Source organism: Vulpes vulpes, chromosome 13, assembly GCF_048418805.1.
Source record: "Vulpes vulpes isolate BD-2025 chromosome 13, VulVul3, whole genome shotgun sequence".
In the NCBI taxonomy this organism is placed as follows: Eukaryota; Metazoa; Chordata; class Mammalia; order Carnivora; family Canidae; genus Vulpes; species Vulpes vulpes.
The window spans coordinates 24,431,681-24,453,671 of NC_132792.1; the positions used below are offsets into that span (position 1 = coordinate 24,431,681).

Below are 21,991 nucleotides of genomic sequence, written 5' to 3' on the forward strand. Positions count from 1 at the left end.
AAGAAGTATGGAGAAAAAGATAATGTTTAAATTCAAGGTACAACACAGTACACAAAACTCCAGTTTGACCTTTAACTGATTAAAAATTAGTCTGGAGAAATGAAATATCAAATCTGTTCTCCTAGTAAATGTATACCATAATAGTGATAAGTTCTAAAGAAATTATGTAAAAACTTAGTTACATAGTGTAAGGTTATCCAACAAAATTTTTGTTAAAAAATGAGAAATATCTAAACAAGGGATAGAGACATCTCAAATATTGATATTTTATTATTTATATTAAAAATAACAAATTTGTTATTATAAATTAATGTTGCAATACAAAATAAAATTGCTTAGTCCTCTCTGACTCTGTGTATCTGTCAACATTCACCAGTGAAATAGGATCAGTAGAATATCTAAATCTAGATCAATTGATTGATTGATTGATCTAAGGGATTTATTTATTTTAAGGATTTGATTCTGATGTTGTGGGAACTGACAAGTCCAAAATCCATAGGGAAAGTCAAAAGGGTGGAAACTCAGGCAGATGTCAATGTTGCAATTTTGAAGGAGAATTTCTTTTTTCTTAGAAAACTCAGTTTTTGCTCTTAAGGCCTTCCAAATGACTAGATGAAACCTACCCATATTACCAAAGGATAATTTATTTTACTAAATTCAACTAATTGTAGATGTTAACCACATCTATAAATACTTCCACATCAATACCCACATTAGTGTTTGATTGTATAACTGGGTCCTACAGCCTAACCACGTTGACACATTAATCATTAGAATGGAGTGAAATATAATATGTAAAAAAATCTTTGAAATAAATTTGTCTATGTTAATAGTGCCTATACATTTGAACCATTACATTCAGTTGTTATTAGGTCTCTTCCAAATGCTCAAAGTATGTCATTGACTGTCTTTGCTCCAATAATAAAAACAAAACAAAACAAAGCACCCCAAGAAGCTTAATTCAGCCATTGGATGTAAGATAGAAAGAGTACAGAGTACAAGAAAAACAATATAGAAGCACCTTCAGAGCAGTCTGGGTGGCTCAGCGGTTTAGCGCCTGCCTTCAGTCCAGGATGTGATCCTGGAGACCTAGGATCGAGTCCCAGGTCAGGCTTCCTGCATGGAGCCTGCTTCTCCCTCTGCCTGTGTCTCTGCCTCTCTCTCTCTCTCTCTCTCTCTCTCTCTCTCTGCGTCTCTTATGAATAAATAAATAGAATCTTAAAAAATAAAAAAAAAGAAGCACCTTCATATATTTAAGCAAAAAGTAAAATGTTTTGTTTTTGTTTTTGTTTTTGTAGGAAATAATCTGGAGAAATTTCAAATGTATTATGTGTTAACAGAGCATTCTTTTTGTTTCTAGGGTTTAAAGATGTAGGACAGTATGCCAACTACAGCACAGTTTCTCTTGTCTTCAATACAGAGAGCTCTTTCTAGATGATCTCTTTACTGACGTAAAACCTCTACAAACATCCCAATGTATAAAATAGCATTGAAATGGAAAGGAAATCCTCCAAAAGATTAAAAAATATATATATTGTATGACAATACTTAACATTTTTAATTTGATGAGTTTTATAAAATTTAGGAGCCCATTAAAGAAAACTAAACTAGATTTTACTGAAGTGAGAAATCTAATAAAAATGCCACTTTGACTTTTGGGAGGTTAAAAGGGAAAGAGTTTAGAGTGATTTAAAGGGGAATAAAAGGACAATGAAATTTAGAAGGCCTGAGGGACTGCAGTAAAGATTAGTTTTTCTCAGAGGTGGGGTAGCAAGATGATGAATTATTCAGACCACAACCAAGGAGCAGTGAGCAGCTTGCCATCTGTTTCCCCTCTTCAAATTATCATTATTTAATAACACATCTTAAAATCTTTGAATGCCTAAAGTTTGAGTATGTCTTTTTTTTATTCCCTAATTAGGTTAATTTTACTATATCTTTTATGTGACCTAACTTGAGACTTTGCTTTATTGTATAATATATTTTTACTTCGATCAATACATTAATACATTAATCTGAGAAAATATGTACAAATGTCTTAAGATGAGGGATGATCAGTTCTTATTTTCCGTAAGGTGCAAATATATATATATGAGAAATTCGTCAATTGCTTTGCAAAAAGATCGGCATTAAATCATGACTTAACTTCTAATTATTTTTCTATAGCTGAATGTGGAGGTCGTTTTAAAGGAGAATCGTCGGGAAGAATCTTATCTCCTGGTTATCCCTTCCCATATGACAATAATCTGCGTTGCATGTGGATGATTGAGGTAGATCCAGGAAACATTGTCAGGTAAATGGATTTTGTCTTCTCAAAATCACTAGGGAATCTGAAATTTCTGATCAGTGTCAATATATAACATCAAGCATCAAGATTTTTCAATGTTTTTAGCCTTGGCAATGAAGAATATGATCTTCATCTGTTTAAAGTTTGAAAAGTATCCAGAAGCATGCTTTCTTGTTTATGGGTCACCATCATAGCTCATATAAGCCCTAGAGGGAAGCTTTTCGCAGTTTTAATAGACCACAGAGATTAGGAATTTTTTTATGCTTCTTTGAGACTTTAATCTTTCAATTCTTCATGATTCAAGATGCCAAGTCCACCGTTTTGCTCAGAATACAAAGTTGTGCAGGCTACTATTGTAAGATCAGCTTCATGAACATTTGGAAGAAATAAGGGTAGAAGGGGAATCAATAATACTCTGTCTCCCTGGCTTTAGGCATATCTCTGGAGCATAAGCTCTCTGCCCCTTTAACCATTGTGATTCCCCTTTCCTGCTGAGTTTAGTTAGGTGGCTCACAGTTCTTCACATTATCAGCCCTTAGATGAAAGGAGAACCATCACCTCCCAAAACAACACCAGTCAGATTTCCAAGGCTACCATATTCTCTAAGTCCTAGTTTAACTATTATGGTTATGACTGGGAGCAGATTAATAAATGAACAAGTAAAGCCTCCTCTTGGGACAAATCTGAGCTAATTGGTGTATTATCACTCCCAAAACAATGACTTTAAGAATTGCTGTTTTATATAACGAAATTTCAGACAGGTTTCTGGGTGATGAAGGTGGTTATAGAAAACAAATATTATTCTTCATATAACATGCTAAGAGGTACACTCCATGAATTGTTCAGTATGAACTGGTATATAACTTTTGCAAGGGAATTTGCGGGACTCAAAATAGCCTACCCCAGATCAGCCCTCAGACTGTTTTTCTTTAGCATAGATCATACATTGTTTTATTTAGTATTAGAATTAGCAAAATTGAAAATGTTAAAGTCAATAGAATTCTGGATTTTTTTTAAATTACAGAACAATATTTGATATTAAATTGCAACACCAATTTAAAGCTGTAACTATTCACATATCAAAGATGAATGTGATATATGTAGAGAGAATTGAGCATGTTATAATAATTGGATTTCTAATTTTTGGCATTGGCCACAAAAAATATCAAACACTAATTTTGTCTAGATTAGATATAAAGCTGATTTAACATGAAACAGTTTTTTTGTTTGTTTTTTTCTACATTTGAGAGGGGTAGTGTTGGGTAGACATTACTTTTTATTTCACATTAAGAAACTTCCCTTTTAGATGACTGGGTGTAATTATAATGTTGAATTTTTTAGAAATACTTTTTCTGTATATCTTGAGATGTTCGTATAATTTATTTTCCTTAAACCTATCATTGTGATGAAATGCATTGATTGATTTTTTTAATATGAACTAATTCTTGCTTTCCTGGAATAAACTTCATTTTGATTCTGATAAACAAACTTGAAATGTTGGTAAAAATACATACTATGGTGTCAGAAAACTTAAGTTCAATTCATGACTTTGCTACCTTATGGGCAACTTTATTTAATCTGTCTCAACTCCATTCACCACGCTTATAGATTTTAGATAAAATACCTCCCTGCTTCACTGGGTCATTGTAACAATTTAACAAAGAAAATACATGTAATGCATTTTGCAGTGCCTGACTTGTACTAGATCCTCCATCAGTGCCTGGTGTGTATTCCATAAGTGTCACCTAATGTGGCCACAGTTAAAACTCATGAACACAGAAAAGAATGTATATCTGAAGTTTCTGTAATTTGCAAAGGTGAAATAATAGTACTTTCAATCATATTTTAGAAAACCAAATTATACTGTTCAAAAAATATGTATTAAGTTTATATGTGCTGTTTACATAGTTCATTTTTTATCTGATAGAATGAAAATATCTGATAAAATCAAAGACATATATTTGTTATATTCTTTATTTAAAACTGAATCCATGTTTACTTTTATTTTTATTTTTTTTTAAACTGAATCTATTTTTAAAATAATCAAACAGAGAAATGTGGTTCTCCCACAGCCTACAGTTTCTTGCTTTTGATACGGAAGCATCACATGATATACTTCGAGTTTGGGATGGCCCACCAGAAAATGAGATGCTCCTAAAGGAAATTAGTGGATCTCTTATTCCTGAAGGAATCCATAGCACTCTCAACATAGTAACCATCCAGTTTGACACAGATTTTTATATCAGCAAATCTGGATTTGCAATTCAGTTTTCAAGTGAGTTATTTTTTTATTTCTTGAATGCACAAAAATAATGCTATTCAAATAGTAATTTAACGTTACTGCCCAAAGCTTTAATTTTAAGATTTTAATGATCCTAAATATTCTTATTTCTGGTCTTCCTTCATTTTCAGTTAAGGTAAAATATACTTGGACAAAAGAATGTAATTAACTTGGAATTGTTTAATTGTTGAGACCTCTCTACTGGCCAAACATTTTTTTTTAAAGTATAGGTGGTGTTCAAATAATTCAGCAAATGAAATGATTAGATTAAAAAAGCTTGTAATTAAAAAAAAAAAAGCTTGTAATTTTGATTTACCATGAAACTGTGTATTGCAAAATGTGAAATTTTTGTAGATAAGAAAGAAAATGAATACTTGCCATTACAAAAAAAAGCAACCCTATATTTTTACTAATTTTGTTTCTCTTCTTTTAAAGACCTTAATTATATATTCCCAGATATCTTTGACAAAATATTTTAGATCTACTTTTAAATTAAAGACTTCCTATAACAATGAAATGTCATTCATCGTAAGTAATTATCAGTGTTCACGGTATTCCCCCCCCCCTTTTTTTTTTCTTTCTATGGCACTGCTAAGTGGCTAAATATATGTTGTTTTATAAAAGGGATTTTTGCTTAGTGACTGGAGAAAATGAATAAAAACTTAAAAATTTTAATCGTTACATTTTTACTTTTATTGCCAATATACATTGCCTCCTTGAGAAAATTATCTAATGGATTTTCTAATTGTATAGTCTTTAAAAAAAAAAAACCTATTAACAGAAACTTGTACAAATTTCTAAGATCATCTATGGAAAGCATGCAAACCGATATTCCTGAATTCAAGTCCTGGCTCCTTACTAACTACTGAATTTGGGTACCTGATCTCATCATCTGAGGCTGAGTTTTCTAATTCACTTAGGTATAATAATGCTTATCTCATAATACGTTATTAGAATTTAACATGATCATGTGTGCACAGTATTTGGTATTAAGTATATAGCTCAGTGAACTATTATTACTATACGAGTAAATGTAAAATTGAAATCCTTTGAAAAAAAACAAAAACAAAAACAAAACAAAACCATAAGGAACTTTTGAAATTACTGTCCACAAAATATATTTCTTTTAGGTAAAGATCTGGTTAATAAAATTAAACATTTTGATGGACTTTTGGTTCATGGCACAGAGTTCTTTGACATATTTGACTAACATAAGTGCATTGTTCTGTACTTTGTAAATCAATCTTGTGTGAGAGGTGTAAATCAGTACAGAAGAGCCAATATCTATAAATTTATACTTTATCTTATGAGAAAAAGAAAAAAGGATGAAAAATGAAATTACCATGTAACTGGTGAACATAAATGGCTTCTAATTCTGAAACACCAGTTAAATATTATTCATATTTATATCTTCTATTTTTTACTTTTTATTTTTCTTTATATGAATATAGGAACAGTTTGTCAGTGATTGCTGTTCAACTTCAATTCTTTCTAATTACAGTTGGGCAACTAACAGTTCCCCTTTCCTTTACCTTAAATTAGTAATATATAATATTTTATATTTAAGTGGTTATTGTGATTCATTGTCAGACTTCATTCATGTGAAAAATTGCATTTAAAGCTAGTGTTTGTGAATGACAAGTTCATCTGCTTAATAGATACAGGCTGTTTTACATATGTTTCCAGGAATTTTTAATGCAGATTTGTCAGTGAAATTAGTAATGCTTTTTTAATATTTATTGTATTTATAGGGCATTTAAAGAAACTATATGCATCATACCAAAACTTTAATAAATCTGCCTTCATAATTTTTTAAGATGCATAGAAATTTGTACTGGTGATCTGAGAATAAAAACCTATCCATTGAAGTAAAATTACTTTGAGGGTGGATATGTTATATTATGAAAAGCATCATTCAATGAAAATTAGTCTCTTGTATGGATATCTTCTGTTACTCATTTTTACATGGCTTTTCAAGTGTCCAGATTTCAAAATCAAAAATACCCTTTAATATGAATGAGATCTTTCTTGGTGTGCCAGAAAACATGTCAAGTGCTTTATATACATAATCTCATTTAATCCTCACAAAAGCCATATGATTTATGTAGGGTCATTCTCATTTCCCACATAAATGCAGAAAGGTTCAGAAAATGAGTTAATTTGTTTAAGGTCATTGTACTAACAGATGCCTGGAGCTGTGGCTCAAATGCACATTGGCTGCACAGAACTTTTGGCTTGTGCCTGGTACCTAGTAAATCTTGGTAGTTGTGGCCATTATTATGCTGTCATTATTTAGACACACGTATAAATATGCTAGAGGAAATAGAAGGCTTTTAGTTACGAATTGTTAGTTACAATGAAGTTCTGCAATTTAATCAGATTGTATTTCTGATCATGCTCCCAAATGCCACATCTTAACGCCAGCAAAGCAGTGACAAGGATGAAGGAACACTGGAGTGCATGCATGACCATTTAGAAGGGACCATTGCCCCCTCTGGCTATAGGAAGACAGCCTACTTTTATTTTATTTTATTTTTTTATTTTTTAAAATAACATTTATTTATTTACTTGAGGGGGTGGGGGTAGTAAAGAGGAGAGAAAAATCCCTAACCAGACTCCCTGCAGAGCACGGAGCTCCAAGACATTTTGTGGGGCTCAACCTCAGGACCCTAAGATCATGACCTGAGCTGAAATCAAAAGTCAGGCCGCTTCCCCAGCTGAGCCACGCAGGCACCCGAAGTTAAGCTACTTTTAAAATGGAACTTGAAATAAGGAGTTTTACATAAAGTCATCTAAGTTTCAAAGTAAACTGTCTTTAAAAAAATGTTAATGGACTATAGGCCAGTAAAACACTGCTGTAGGTAAAATTTGGCTTGCAGGGCAGAGTTTGCTGCTTTAGTGGCTTACAGAACATCTTCTTCCCTATATAAATTTGAACCATGTTACCTATTCATTCATTTGCTCATTTACTGTAGGAGAGTCTATTAAGGACCAATTGTTAAGCATATTTACCTGTAATTATTTCTCAAATGCATTTTGCCTTTCACTCAGGCAGATCTTCTTAGTTTCATAAATACGCACACATACTCACACACTCACACACACACACCCCGTGCTGCCTTCTGTGAAAATCATTTTCACTTTAAGCGTTTTGCTGCTCCTTTTGTTTAAATCTTGCTCATACTTCCAGACTCAGCACCCAGACTTCTTTTTATAAAACATTTTCTGACCTCCTTTTCTAAAACATATTCCAACCCATGCCCCAAGTACTTGCTGTAATTTTTCCTGAAGATGAGAATAGTTTATAATTCATGGTTCTGAAGATGTTTTAATTATGTGATCTTTGCTCCCCTGATGTATTGTGAGTACCTTTGTCTCCCTAATGTCTCTAAAAGAACAAATTTTCTCTTTAGGACAATCATATAATTTATTGTTCAAATCTTAGGTAATTGTTGGGAGTGCAAGAAGACACTGTTTAAAATTAAGCTGGCTGACAAGCATAAACCGGGACAGTCGTTACCAAATCAGGATGTATCATTTTAATTAAATCAGACTTGTTTGTATTCTGTCCCCACCCCCCGGACCCCCCCACCCAATGCCCAGTCCTCTGTTGAGCAAAGTTGCTGTTGTTTAGTGAGTGTCAGACAATGGATTTTAAAAAGAGAAACAAATCAGGCAATACTGGCAGAAGAATCTTCAGCAGCAAAATTCAACCAATGAAATGTATTTCACTGGACTTGGGACAAATGAATTTAACTGAAATGTAGCTCACATACCAGCTTTATAATCATCATTAAGCCACTGTCAGCAGCCACAGGCCTTCCATTTCATGATCTGTTCTTTATTTGTAAAGTATGTCACGTTGGCTCTGGGTGTTCTAGTCTGCAAGGCACTTTTGCGTAATCAGAGCTACTTAAGTCTGCCGCCGCCTCCTGCCGTCCTATGTGCTGTCCTTGGTTCTCAGCAGTCAGCCTTATATCCCCTGCTTAAATGTGTAATCTGCCTCTCTTGTCCCACTTTAGTTCCACAGGGAAGGCATCTTCGGGGTGTCATGCTGTCATTTGCCCACAGGATAGTTGATTTTGACAGAGCATTTTCTGTGCTCTTCACTCTCTGACCTCTCTGTTAAGGATCTGCCCCCGCTGGGTAATACAGAATACGAAGGCCCATAGCTTATACAGTTGAAAATTCTCGAGGAAATGGATCCCTTAGCCAGGAGAGGTTGATGTCTCCCAGCCTCCAAAGACGGCATGGTGCCCCTGTCTTTGTTCTCATCCTCATTATCACTGCCTGCGCTACTGTGACAGTCAACTAGCCACTCACTTCATTATCCCTCCAGCAGACTTTTCTCCATATTTCCACCTGACTGATGTTTTTAAAATACAAGTCAGATATCACCCCTCCATTTCAATTTTTTTTTTTTAATGGGCACACAGTCTGAAGTTCAAAACTTTGGAATTACATCTAAAGCCTCCACAATTTACAGTCAAACTGCCTGCCAGCTTCATCCTTCACTACTCATTTATATACATCCAGTTCTCTAACTATACTTTCCTGATCGGACAATGTCTTTTCATCTGCTTCTCTTCCATATTCCTGAAACAGGTAGGTCCACATTCAAAAATCTATAAATTCTTAGGCATTTTCCAAGGTCCAGGACAAATGATAATGTCTGGTACTGATGAACTCCTAGGCAGAATTAGTCATTTCCACATCTGTACTGCCATATGGTCTAGTTTACCCAGAACAGTCTGAGTTTATGCACGTTGTCCTAGCATCCTGACTGGTTGGGGGCTTGGATCTGTATTTTCTTTTTTAGCAAAGTATCATTATTTGGGCCAATATAGGCCAGTACTCTATAGTAGTAGGCTACTATTCTGTTAAAATACCCAAGGTGTATTTATTAGACCTCTATTTTGTGTTTGATCTCATCTAGTCATGTGTGAGATATGTTCATAGGGCTCAGAGTAATTATTATGCATGATTAAATTTGAAAAACAAATACTGATAACCTACCTCCATTTTCTAATCTTTTCCATATGCCAGGTAATTCACACTTCCCTTTCAAGGAGAATTTATAGGGCACTTCTAGGTAAATCAAATATTCTCAGATATGAACATCTAACTTATTCTGATATTGGAACGTAGTGGGAGAAGCATTTGATGCTATTGCCCTGCAAGCTGTTTTGTATAACAGCAAGTTATGTCATAGTCTTGCTGTGGTTTGAAAGATACATAAAGCTGTCAGGACATGAATTGGCAGGATTAGCAGGAAAAATGTGTTCTTGACATATGCGCAAAAATAGAGTCTCAGGAGATGTGCTGCAAAGCTAAGGTATATAGTCTGCATGTTCTTTCCATGAGTGTTTTTGTTATTTATTTTGTGGGGTCAATTCACAACTATTTATTTTATCATAGAAGTATTTTTTAAAATTTTATTACAATAGACATTTATAGCAGGAGTGATTTTAAAAAGTACATGTTTAAGAAAATGTATGTAGTGAATATTCACCATCCAAAAGGCCAAAGGATCCTGAGATCCACAAAGATAAGATAAACTTACCTTTGAAAAAGTTGAAACTGGGCCCTCAAAAGACAGCAGGGAAGAATCTAGAATATTTTTATTGATATTTGTAAATCAAAAGTATATACAGAAATATATTTTTTATTTTTATTTATCTTTTATTTTTTAATTTATTCATGAGAGACACAGAGAGAGACAGAGACATAGACAGAGGTAGAAGGCTCCCTGCAGGGAGCCCAATGCGGGACTCGATCCCAGGACCCTGGGATCATGCCCTGAGCCGAAGGCAGATGCTCAACTGCTGAGCCACCCAAGCTTCCCAGAGAAACACATTTTTTTTTAAAGAAACTGAGAGTTCCATGTAATCTCATTTCAATAAAACATGTTTCGATAAGTGGCAAAAAATTTTTACAGAGGAAATAATATGCAGATTGATTATTTTTGTCTTAACCCAAAAGTAGTATAATACTGAATTACATGAGACTTTATTGCCTCGTGTATCATGTTAACATTATATAGGCTGTGGAGGGGCAATTTTATATTCTGAAATATAATATATAATTAAATGGTCATTTGAAGCCATGATCATGTATTAATTCTAGCATTTGAGAAGAATGTGTACCTGCCATTATTGTGTGGAGTGTTTTGTAAATACCAATTATATATAGTTGGTGGTTAGTATTGTATTTGAAGTGTTCAATATCGTTACTGGTTTTCTGTCTACTTTTTTTTTATCAACTAATGAAAGAGAAGTGTTGAAATGTCCAGTTGCAATTGTAGATGCATCTACTTATTCTTTCTGTCCTGTCACATTTTTGCTTTGTGTAGAATGAAGATATGTCATTAAGTGCATAACATTTTAGATGCTGCATCTTCTTAATGAGTTGACAGTTTCATTACTAAGAAAGACCTCTTTTTCACTGATAATTTACCATGTCTTGAAATTTACTTTGACTCATATAAATATCTTATGACTCATATAGCACTGGTGTACTATTTAGCATCCTTTTAACTTGGTAGTGACTGTATATTTAAAGTAGGTTTCTAGTAGAGGCACATGATTCTCAAGTTCTTTACAAAGTCTGAAAATCTCTGTTTTTTAGTAATAGTCTCTTAAATTAGTAGACCATTTACATCTAATGTTAATTTTTCATATGGTTGGCTTTGTCTATTATTATTTTTATTGGATTCAGCTGTTCATTGCTCCTTTTTACCACAATCATATTTTTCTCCTCTATTAACTTTCTTTTAACCTTTTGATCCCTTTCACCCATTCCTTCACTTCCCCAACCCCCTTCCTCTGCCAATTGCCTATTGATTCTCTGTACCTATAAGCTTAGGGTTTTCTTTTTTTTAATTTTGCCACTTGGGACAACATGGATGGACCTTGAGGGCATTATATTAACTGAAATAAGTCAGAGAAAGAGAGATAACATATGATTTATAGTCCCAAATGGCAAAGCTGTGTCCTTTTTTATAGCTGAATAATACTCCTTTGCATGCGTACACATGCACCTGCACACCCCACAATTTCCTTATCCATTCATTTAACAATAGACATTTAGGTTGTTTCCATGCTTTGGTTATTATAAATACTGCTACAATGAACATGGGGATGCATATATATTTTTGAGTCAGTGTTTTCATTTTCTTCAGGAAATAGAAGTGGAAATGCTGGATCATATAGAAAATCTATTTTTAATTTTTTGAGAAAAACTCCACACTGTTTTTCATAGTTTCCACCAACAGTACACAAAGATTACCTTTTCACTACATCCTTGTGAACACTTGTAGTTTCTTGGTTTTTTTTATAATAACCATTCTAACTGATGTGAAATGATATTTCATTGTGATTACAATTTGCATTTTCCTGATTAATGATGTTCAGCATCTTTTCCTTTACCTGTTAGGCATGTATGTCTTCTTTGGAAAAATGTCTCTTTGGATCTTCTGCCCATTTTTAAATTAGATTGTTATTTGTTTTTGTTTTTTAGTTATTTTTTGCCACTGAGTTGTATGAGTTCTTTATATATTTTGGATATTAGCCCTCTGTCAGATATATGACTTGCAAATATTTTTTCCCATTTAGTACATTGCCTTTTCATTTTGTTAGTGGTTTCCTTTGCTGTGCAGAAGCTCTTTAATTCAATACAGTCTCACTTGTTTATTTTTGTTTTTGTTTCCTTTACTTTGGGTGTCAGATTTTTTAAATATCACCATGACCTATGTCAAATTGTTTAGTGCCTGTGCTTTCTTCTAAGAGTTTTATGGCTTCAGGTCCTAGTTTTATGGCTGCAGGTTCAAGTCTTTAATTCTTTGTGTTCTTTTTTTTTTTTTTTTTTTGTATAATATAAGTAGTTTCATTCTCTTGTTTTTGGCTAATTTTCCCAATACCATTTATTAAAGAGTCTGTCTTTTCCCCATGTAATATTCTTGGCTACTTTCTTGTAAATTAATGGACTGTATATATGTAGGCTTATTTCGGAGTTCTCTACTCAGTTCCGTTGATCTTTGTGTCTATTTTTATGACAATAACACATGATTTCAATTATGATAGCTTTGTAATACAGTTTGAAATCCAGAAGCATGATGGCTTCAGCTTTGTTCTTCTTTTTCAGATTGCTACTCTATGTAGGGCCTTTGTGATTCCATACAAATTTTAGGATTATTTGTTCTACTTCTGTGAAAAATGCAATTGAAATTTTGAGACAGATTGCATTGAATTTGTAGATTACTTGGGGTAGTATGGACATCTCGACAATATTAATTATTCCAATCCATGAGCATGGAATATCTTTCCATTTATTTGTGTCTTTTTCAATCTCTCTCCTTAATGTTTTGTAGTTTTTAAAATATGAGTCTTTTGCCTTCTTGATTAGGTTTATTTCTAGGTATTTTATTCTTTTTGATGCAATTTTAATTGGGATTTTTCAGGGGCAGGCAGGGTGGTCCAGTGGTTTAGCACCTGCCTTCAGCCCAGGGTGTGATCCTGGAGACCCAGGATTGAGTCCCATATTGGGCTCCCTGCATGGAGCCTGCTTCTCCTTCTGCCTGTGTCTCTGCCCCTCTCTCTCTCTGTCTCTCTCATGAATAAATAAATAAAAATCTTAAAAAAAAAGAAACTTACAATAGTATATTTCCATTTCCCCTTTAGTCCTCTGGGCAATTGTTTTCATTTATCTCACTTCTGTATATGTGAACACTCAAGTACATATTTTTTTTAACTTTAAGCAGATAATTATCTTTTAAATATTTTTAAGTAAGACAAATTTCAGATTTTAAAACTTAAATTATTAAATATAGTTATTTGTTCCGTGATAATAATACAAGTTTTGATGATAGCCTCATGATAAAAACAAAGCTCCCATAAAGTTAAGAAACAGAAATATACTGAGAATTGATTGTGATGTACATATAATTCATAACTGTGATCAAGCAAATGCTACTCATCACAATAAAAATGTTAAAATTTATAAATATACTTATATACAGTGAAATAATTGAATTACATTTGTGTGCATGTGTGCAACAATGATACTGCTTCAAAAAATGAATAAGTAAACTTGAGTATGTCAGCACCATTTTCTCTCTTTGCTGCTTATTGTCATTCAGGCTTTGAAAAGTTTGCATCACTGAAGCACTCTTTTGCAAAATTGACCAAAATTCCCTGGCATGGTGTTGAAATTATTTTAGAATGAAACCTTTAAATATGGTTTTAATTAAATCATTTGAAAATCTTTAATCAAAATATTCAGTTATTAGAGTGCTAAAGATCTTCAGCTTTGAAGTTTTTGGTGAATTGCAATTAACAACAAAGTTTAGCATTAGGAAGACTTTTAAATGTTTTTTTTTTTTATAAAATTGTGAAAGTTCAAACTATCTTATTTGAAAATTTTAACCACCTAATTTTTAATTGTATTACATTTATATTTTATTGTGGAATGGAATAAAATTGGAAAGAACACAATTATACAGCTTAAAAGTGAATATTTAAAAAATCATAATTTAAGGGGGGACATGGATGAATCAGGTTGTTATATGTCTGATTCTCAATCTCAGCTTAAGTCTTGATCTCAGGGTTCTGAGTTCAAGCCCTGCATTGGGTTCCATGCTGGATGTGGAGCCTACTTAAAAAAAAAAAAATCATAATTTAAGAAAACTTGTTTGACATGTTTTACATTGTAAAAATTTTTATCAGAGAAAGGTATCTGAAAAGAAGTAAAATTCAGTATCGATGAAAGTATTTCAGCTGAAATATATGCACATTTGCTGTATGAAAAAAAATCAAATTGAAACTTTCCTCCATTTAAAAAATTAGTCTGAAGCTTACCAGATAACTCAGTACCTATAAAGAGAAACCTTTCTTAAGTAAAAATAGTATGACCTGAGGAGACATCAGTTGAACACGCCAACAATTTTAAATGTACTGAAAATATCTTTACCCAGGGTGTGATCCTGGAGTCCTGGGTTGGAGTCCCACATCAGGCTCCCTGCATGAAGCCTGCTTCTCCCCCTGCTTGTGTCTCTGCCTCTCTCTCTCTCTGTCTCTCATAAATAATAAATACAATCTTTAAAAAAAAACCTTTAACTTAAAAAAAATAAGAATATATTCATTCTTTAGAAAAAAAAGAGTAAAAGGCACTGAATAATCGTTAAGAAACCAATTAAAAATGCGCACATGTACCACAAATGATTATTTGATTACATTATTTTTAATGTTTAGATTATTCATATAAAGAATATATTCTTTTGTGCACAGATATATGGCATTTTGTTAGACATTATTTTAAAAGCAGTTTCTATATAGATAACTATTTTGAAATGTTCATCAATATAATACCAATTTTGTTCATCAATACATATTTTAAATTATATAAATTATTTTTAACTTCTTATTTTATTCCCAGAATTTTTCAGTTTGAATGATAAAAATCACGTGATTTTAATGCCCTTTTTTTGTATTAAAGCTATGTACACATATGCTGTTCCTCTTAGATTATGTTCCTTTGAAAAGCAAGTATGTTATATTAATATTTGTATCCCTAGAAATTGGTTCTGCACCTGGTACTTAGTACTTAGTAAATGTTAAATGAATCTGATTGAGTAGGAAATCTTTTAATAATGTAAAGCCTAAAAGTGCACTGATACTGTACACTGGCAGTTAGAAATAATGTGAAACCATTTTTGTATGATTTTTTTCCTTATTAATTCTAGTGATACCTTAATATTAGAATTCAATTTCAAATTAGGCTTTTATATAATCTTTTATAATTTTTATATATGTGTCCAACTTTTTAAAAAAAATAATTTTTAGATATAAAATCAGTTTCCTATATAGGTTACTTTTTGTTCTCTACTTAACATGCGTTTGATTCCACAAAAATTGTATCCATAATTTTTTTAAAGATTTTATTTATTTATTTATGAGAGACACACAGAGAGAGGCAGAGACATAGGCAGAAGGCAAAGCAGGCTCACTGAGGGGAGCCTGATTCAGGACTCAATTCCAGAACCCTGGGATCATGACCTGAGCTGAAGACAGACGCTCAACAACTGAGCCACCCAGGCATCCCTGTATCAGTAATTTTATTCGCACTTTTATCCTCATACTGAAGCATAAACCACGATGAAGGTAGGGAGATATTGTCTTGTTAGAATATATCTTCAATATCAAGCATACCAATACCTGGTTTAGTGTGGGGACACAACAATTATCTGATAAAAAAAATTGAATATTCTTTTTAAAAAAAATAAATTTCTCTATCCTTTGAAATATATGACAACACTGGCTTTGAGGTTCTTTTTGCAATCTATGCATTAGAAGCTTCATTTCCTTCCTGGGTTGATGTCAATATCTCTGTCATGCTGCCATCTACTTTAACCTGACTTGCCATATCATTAGGTGTATCCTTAGAAACATAATGAAATTCTAAAGATAGCCATAGCCACATTACTGAGTAGCTGGCAGACTGTAGGCCTAATAATGTTGAACATTCTTTATAAAATTGTTGGGCTTGTACAAAGGAAGAGCTCAATCAAGGGCAAAATACTCCAGGGTGAAATCCACCTCTAGTTTACCATCTGCATTTCAAGTATTTTCTGATGAATTTGACTCTGGATGGAGTTTTCTAACAGGTTAAATATTCCCATTACCCAACTTTATTTTCTTATACATAGTGAAGTAGAGATATAGTGCCATTTCTCAGTCAATACAAAAGTATAAGGCAATAAAACTGGAAGAAACGAATGAATCTAAGGCCTTGTGAATACCAAATCTGGACTATTACCTTGCTGAAGTCTCCTGATACTGCAAAAACATACAATATCATTGGTATTTAATGATTCATTTCAGAATTGATATTTTCATAGGATTATATAACATAATTGTTAGAAGAGGACTTTAAAATATTATTTGGTACAAAATCAGGCAGATAAAATGCTACTATGCCAGTTGTATAGATGAGACTGCTAAGTTTCAGGGAACAAGTGCAATATGATCAATGTCCTTTCTTACCATAGAAGAGACTTTCCCGCTTCTGATAATATTACTTATTCAACAGTATGAAGTCCTAGGTTTTTCTCTTTTGAAAGGTTTTGATATAAACCAGTCTATACCGAAGAGTCAATTTTCTGAATAGAAAGGATACATTGGAACTTATGAGTGATTTTACTGTATATAGTCCCTGTTATAGAAAACAATGCAATAAGAAAATTGGAAGATTAATTTTCTCAAGGCCACTAAGATTGTCACGTAGACATTACCTCTGAATGATAGTTCAAGCTATCATCCACATTATACTTGAAATCTATATATGCACTGGTAAGGATTGTAAAATACGTATTAGGTGAAGTGCATGTTTCTAATTAAATTATACTCTCATTTAGATTAAAGCAAACATAAGATTAGAAGTTAGAAGTAAAAAAAAAAAAAAGAAGTTAGAAGTATATTTATAGCACCGATGAGTTGGATGAGTTGTAACAATGTTGAGAATGCATTTTGCTACTATGCAAGATCAAAATCACTAGGATAAAAAGATAGAGTAAAAATTAGAAGACTTGAGGATCTTTGGGTGGCTCAGCAGTTTAGTGCCTGCCTTCAGCCCAGGGAATGATCCTGAAGTCCTGGGATCGAGTCCCAGGATTGAGTCCTGCATCGGGCACCCTGCATGGAGCCTGCTTCTCTCTCTGCCTCTGTCTCTGCCTCTCTCACTCTCTGTGTCTCTCATGAATAAACAAATAAATAAATAAATAACCTTTAAAAAAATAAAATAAAAAGAAGACTTTATATTTTTACTGATGTTGAATTTATTTATGTCAGTGATTTTTAACTTTTATGGTGAATTTATTCCTAACAAAAGTATTCATATCTAGATGCTTTAGTTAGTTAGAAGTTTGAAATGAGAATTTTTTTTTAGTTTCTAAACAGAAGTGTTATTTGATTGTATTGACATTGATAGCATAGGAAAAATTATATACACAGGCAAAATTTTAATAATTTTTTTATAGTTTCTGAAAATCTGAAAATTAGGAGATACTTTTATACTTTTGTAGATGTTTTGTACACTCTAACTTGAAGGGACTATTAGATATCCAAGTAAATGAGCTAAATAGGCAGTTGAATAGCATGGACTGGAGCTCAGGAGAGACATCAAGGCTGAATATACAAATTTGAGAGGCATTAAGCTAGAAAGAGTGTTTAAAACCTTGGGTCAGATGAAGTTATCCTGGAGGAAATTGTACAAAGAAGGGAACAGAACATTAAACATTAATCCCTGGAGTATTTTAGCCCTCGGTCATCAGGTTAAAAAGATACAGACAGAGGTGATATTGAAAAAGGAACAGCAAATAAGCCAAAAAGAATATTAGTAAATTCTGATGACTGGGAGGCCAAAAAAACACGTGCCTGAAGAAGGAAAGTTGGTCAGTTGTGGCACATACTGCTGAGAAGTTTTTGAAAAAAGAAGGTACAGAAGTTACCACTGGATCTGACAGATAGATTTAACGAGCTGTTTAGTGATTATATCGATAAAAGGCTGATGATGAAACCGGAAATAGTTGTACAGATATCTCCCTCAAGAGAGATGCTTAATAAGTTTCTTATTAAAGAAAGGAGAGAAATAGGAAAAATAATTGTAAGAGGATGGAGATGTAATCAGAGTTTTGCTTATTTATTCAAATTGGAAAATGGAAGTTATGTCTACATGCTATTAGGAATGGACCATTAAGGAAGGAAGAACTGGTAATTCAGAAGAGATCAGAAATATTTAGGAATAAAGTCTTGAGAGTAGAAGAGGGTTTAATACCAGCAGCACAAGAACTAGGGTTGACCTTCAGTAGAGCAAAAGCTCCTTCACCATGGCAACAGCAGTGGAAAGCAGATATGATTGGACTGATAGATTTGGTGGTGCTTAAATGAGGAGTTGCCTGTCTTATTCCTTCTACTTATTCAGTGAATTATAAGGGAAGAAATCAGGCAAAAGAGAGGATGAGAAGAAGAAAGAGAATGAAAAAAAAAAAAACAATTGGAGTGCAATGTCCTTAGTATTGTAATTAAAGACTACTATCTGGCACATATATAGCTAAATATAGCATATATATGGCTAAATCGAATTTCTATTAGTCTCAATAATACCTATGAAAAGAATCTAGAGTCTGTCTTTTTCGCTTCCCTTTATGGTGAAATATTAGTAGCGAGAAATTTTGTTGTGTAGCAAGAAAGAATTATAAGCTGCTCAATATTCCTGCCTTTCCATTTAAAACTAGATCTAATTCCTTTATCAATAAACAACTGTAGATGTTCCCTTAGTAGGACATGATTTTGTTTTGTTGTATCCAATAATGACATAGGATCATACTGAGACAATATACTATACTGGTTGAAACGCTGTTGTTTCTTGAATTCAAATCTCCACTCTGCTAAGAGCAAGCATTTAACATCAATGAGGTTCATTTTACCCACTTAAAAATGGACATGATAATAATACTTTATAAGGATGTGGTGTTTTAGCTTAAGAGTATAAAGTTAGGGACACCTGGGTTGCTCAGTGGTTGAGCGTCTGCCTTTGGCTCAGGGAGTGATCCTGGAGTCCCAGGATCAGTCCCAGGATCGAGTCCCACATCTGGCTTCCTGCGTGGAGCCTGTTTCTCCCTCTGCCCATGTCTCTGCCTTTCTGTGTATCTCTCATGAATAAATAAATAAAATCTTTAGAAAAAAAAAGTATGAAGTTAGCCTATAGCCTAGTGCTTTGGATAATATGTGCTCTCAATAGAGACAGCAATCATTATTGTCATTGTTTTATTGAAATCTCTTGTAAATTAATTGTACTTCATGTTTAACTGTATCTCTTTCTTAAATATACAGACTTTATTTAGTTTGACACAGTATATGCTAATGGAATCCCAGGGATAAAATAGTAATGTTGATAGCTGCAATTGTTTTTAGTAAAATATTAATTAGATTTAAAGTCAACTGTTGTAAATGTGCAGTTTTTTGGACTGCTCCATCAGAATGATAGGTGGATAGTTTTATGATTTTATAATGACACTTAATGGCTAATAACATATTTTAGAAATTTCATTTTAGGTAGTCACATCATTCAAGTTTTATAATACAGTCTATACACTAAGCATTTTTTATTTCAAAGGTTCTATCATTTTTATTTAAGAAATTTCCCTGGGTGTGTTCTCATGTCTGCATTCCAACTTTGACTACCCTAAATAACTCTGTGATGTTGGGCAAGTTTCTTATCCCTTGTAAGCCTACATTTTCTCATTGGAAAAATATGGATAATAGTAGTACCCAGACTTTTTTCAATCAAGTGAGAAGCAGCTCATAATGCAGGGTTTGAAAGAGTGTGTCCACAAAATACTACATATTAATAATATTAACTATTCACATATGCTAGTTATATACTTTTTCCCTGTATTATCATTTCTATGGAATAGTCAACTAGTATAAGGAGCACAAGGTACGGTAGCCACTTGATAATTCAAAGTCTAGAATAACCAAAATATAAATGGCCAGTCCTTTTCATAGGAGGGAAACAAGCAAGAGCAGTTATCTTTTATTATCAATTTTATAAAGCTTTGTAAGTTAAATCTAAGCAATATTTGGATATTATATTATATATAAGTGGCCTATTATATGCTTTTCCAGAATGTTCCTTTCCTGATAACTTTACAAGTGAGACTTTGGATTCTTAAGACCCTTTATCTTTGTTGGAATTTCTGTTTGCATATTTATGTTAGAAAAAATCAGGAATGAATGATAGACTTCAACCTAATGGAAAGAAAATTACAGATGTTCATTTCATCAATTAAATTTGAAATCATGGGACGCCTGGGTGTCTCAGCGGTTTAGCATCTGCCTTTGGCTCAGAGCATGATTCCGTGGTCCCGGGATCAAGTCCTGCATTGGGCTCCCTGCATAGAACCTGCTTCTCCCTCTGCCTCTCTCTCTGCCTATCTCTCTCTCTCTGTGTCTCTCATGAATAAATAAATAAATAAAATCTTAAAAAAAAATTATTAAAGAGAAAAAGCAAGTAAGAATGATAAATTTTGAGAATTTTATGTCCCACAAAAAAGAAAAATTAATATCAAATAAAAATATCAATCTATTTTTATATACATGACTAACACCTTATTAAATTCTAGTATTATATAAATGCCATTTTAATTATTCTAATTATATGAGATTATTTCATTCCTAATCTCAAGGAGATACAGGATGGCTCCTAAGTACTTATTTATTTTCTTCAGTGGATATAGTTTTTATTCAATACAGAAAACATGAATGATTGATACTAAAATTATTATAATTTTGTCTGCCAACAAACACAGAGTATAGCCAGTATGGAGATCAAATTTTGAATAGATAAAGAAAATAGGACAATGGCATTCACACAAAATAATTGTTCCTGTGTGTATTTCACGGACTGCTTTTAGAATTGAAGTTCCAATAGGAAAAAATGTCTTCAGTCTTTCATTAACTCCATAATTCTCTATTGTGCTTTAGAATATTATCCTAATTTGTTTATTGACAGAAAAAGGAACAATAGGTGTTCACCACCTCTGTTTCTTTACATTGACCAGATCCAAAGGCAAATGCGTATTTTCACATACTATATATTAGTTGTCATGTCGAAGACATCTAATGATTAATTTTAGCCACTTGAGTCCACTTTAAGCACAGTAAATCTGACGATAGAGTGAAAACATCTCTTTTACCCTCAAATTCAGCTAAGATATATTTACTGCTCTTATTTCGATACATTATTACACATTAATTTTTATTTTTGGAATGTTCGTCTGAGGCTTCACACTTTTTGCAGAAACAGACTTCAGTGCTTGAGAAGCTTCAACAACAAAAAATAATGAAGTTTTCTTGTAATTTTATGTCATTACTATTTTTCACTTTGAAAGTAGAGCACATTCCATATTTATATTACTTCTTTCCAGTAAAAGCATCCTAAATGTAAATCTTCTATGTAGAACATCACTCCCCATATATTGTAAAACCAATACATATAGTTTAGTTTGGATGAAAACCATCACAGAGCAATTCAAGAACACCTTAATGACTGAGTTTATTGCAAAAATACTTCACAAAAAATCTCTATCAATATTGGAAGATCATAATTGTCCAGAGCCTATAATGCATTATAGATGCTCTGTGAAGGAACAGATGGCTACTACAGAACAAATTTACTTGGATATTGGAACCAACTCCCTACCCCATTTCCTCAATATTCTTGAATATGAATTTGTTATTAATAACTAAAAACAACTGTTTCAACAAGAACTCCTATGAAGGTAGATTTAATATTTTTACAATAGTTCAAATTTGTGCCAGCTCTAGCTTTTCCATTTATTGATATAATCCCTACCTTTTCCATAATTT

General features: G+C 32.8%; 1 protein-coding gene across 2 annotated transcripts in view; it reads left to right on the forward strand.

Moving 5' to 3' along the window:
- Window positions 1–21,991, forward strand: part of CSMD3 (CUB and Sushi multiple domains 3) — a 1,174,336-nt gene that overhangs the window by 867,147 nt on the left and 285,198 nt on the right. For both annotated transcript variants that reach the window (XM_072734033.1, XM_072734032.1), the window contains 2 exons: window positions 2,167–2,293; window positions 4,360–4,562. In XM_072734033.1, coding sequence (XP_072590134.1) covers window positions 2,167–2,293; window positions 4,360–4,562 — 330 coding nt within the window. The remainder of the gene's footprint in view (window positions 1–2,166; window positions 2,294–4,359; window positions 4,563–21,991) is intronic.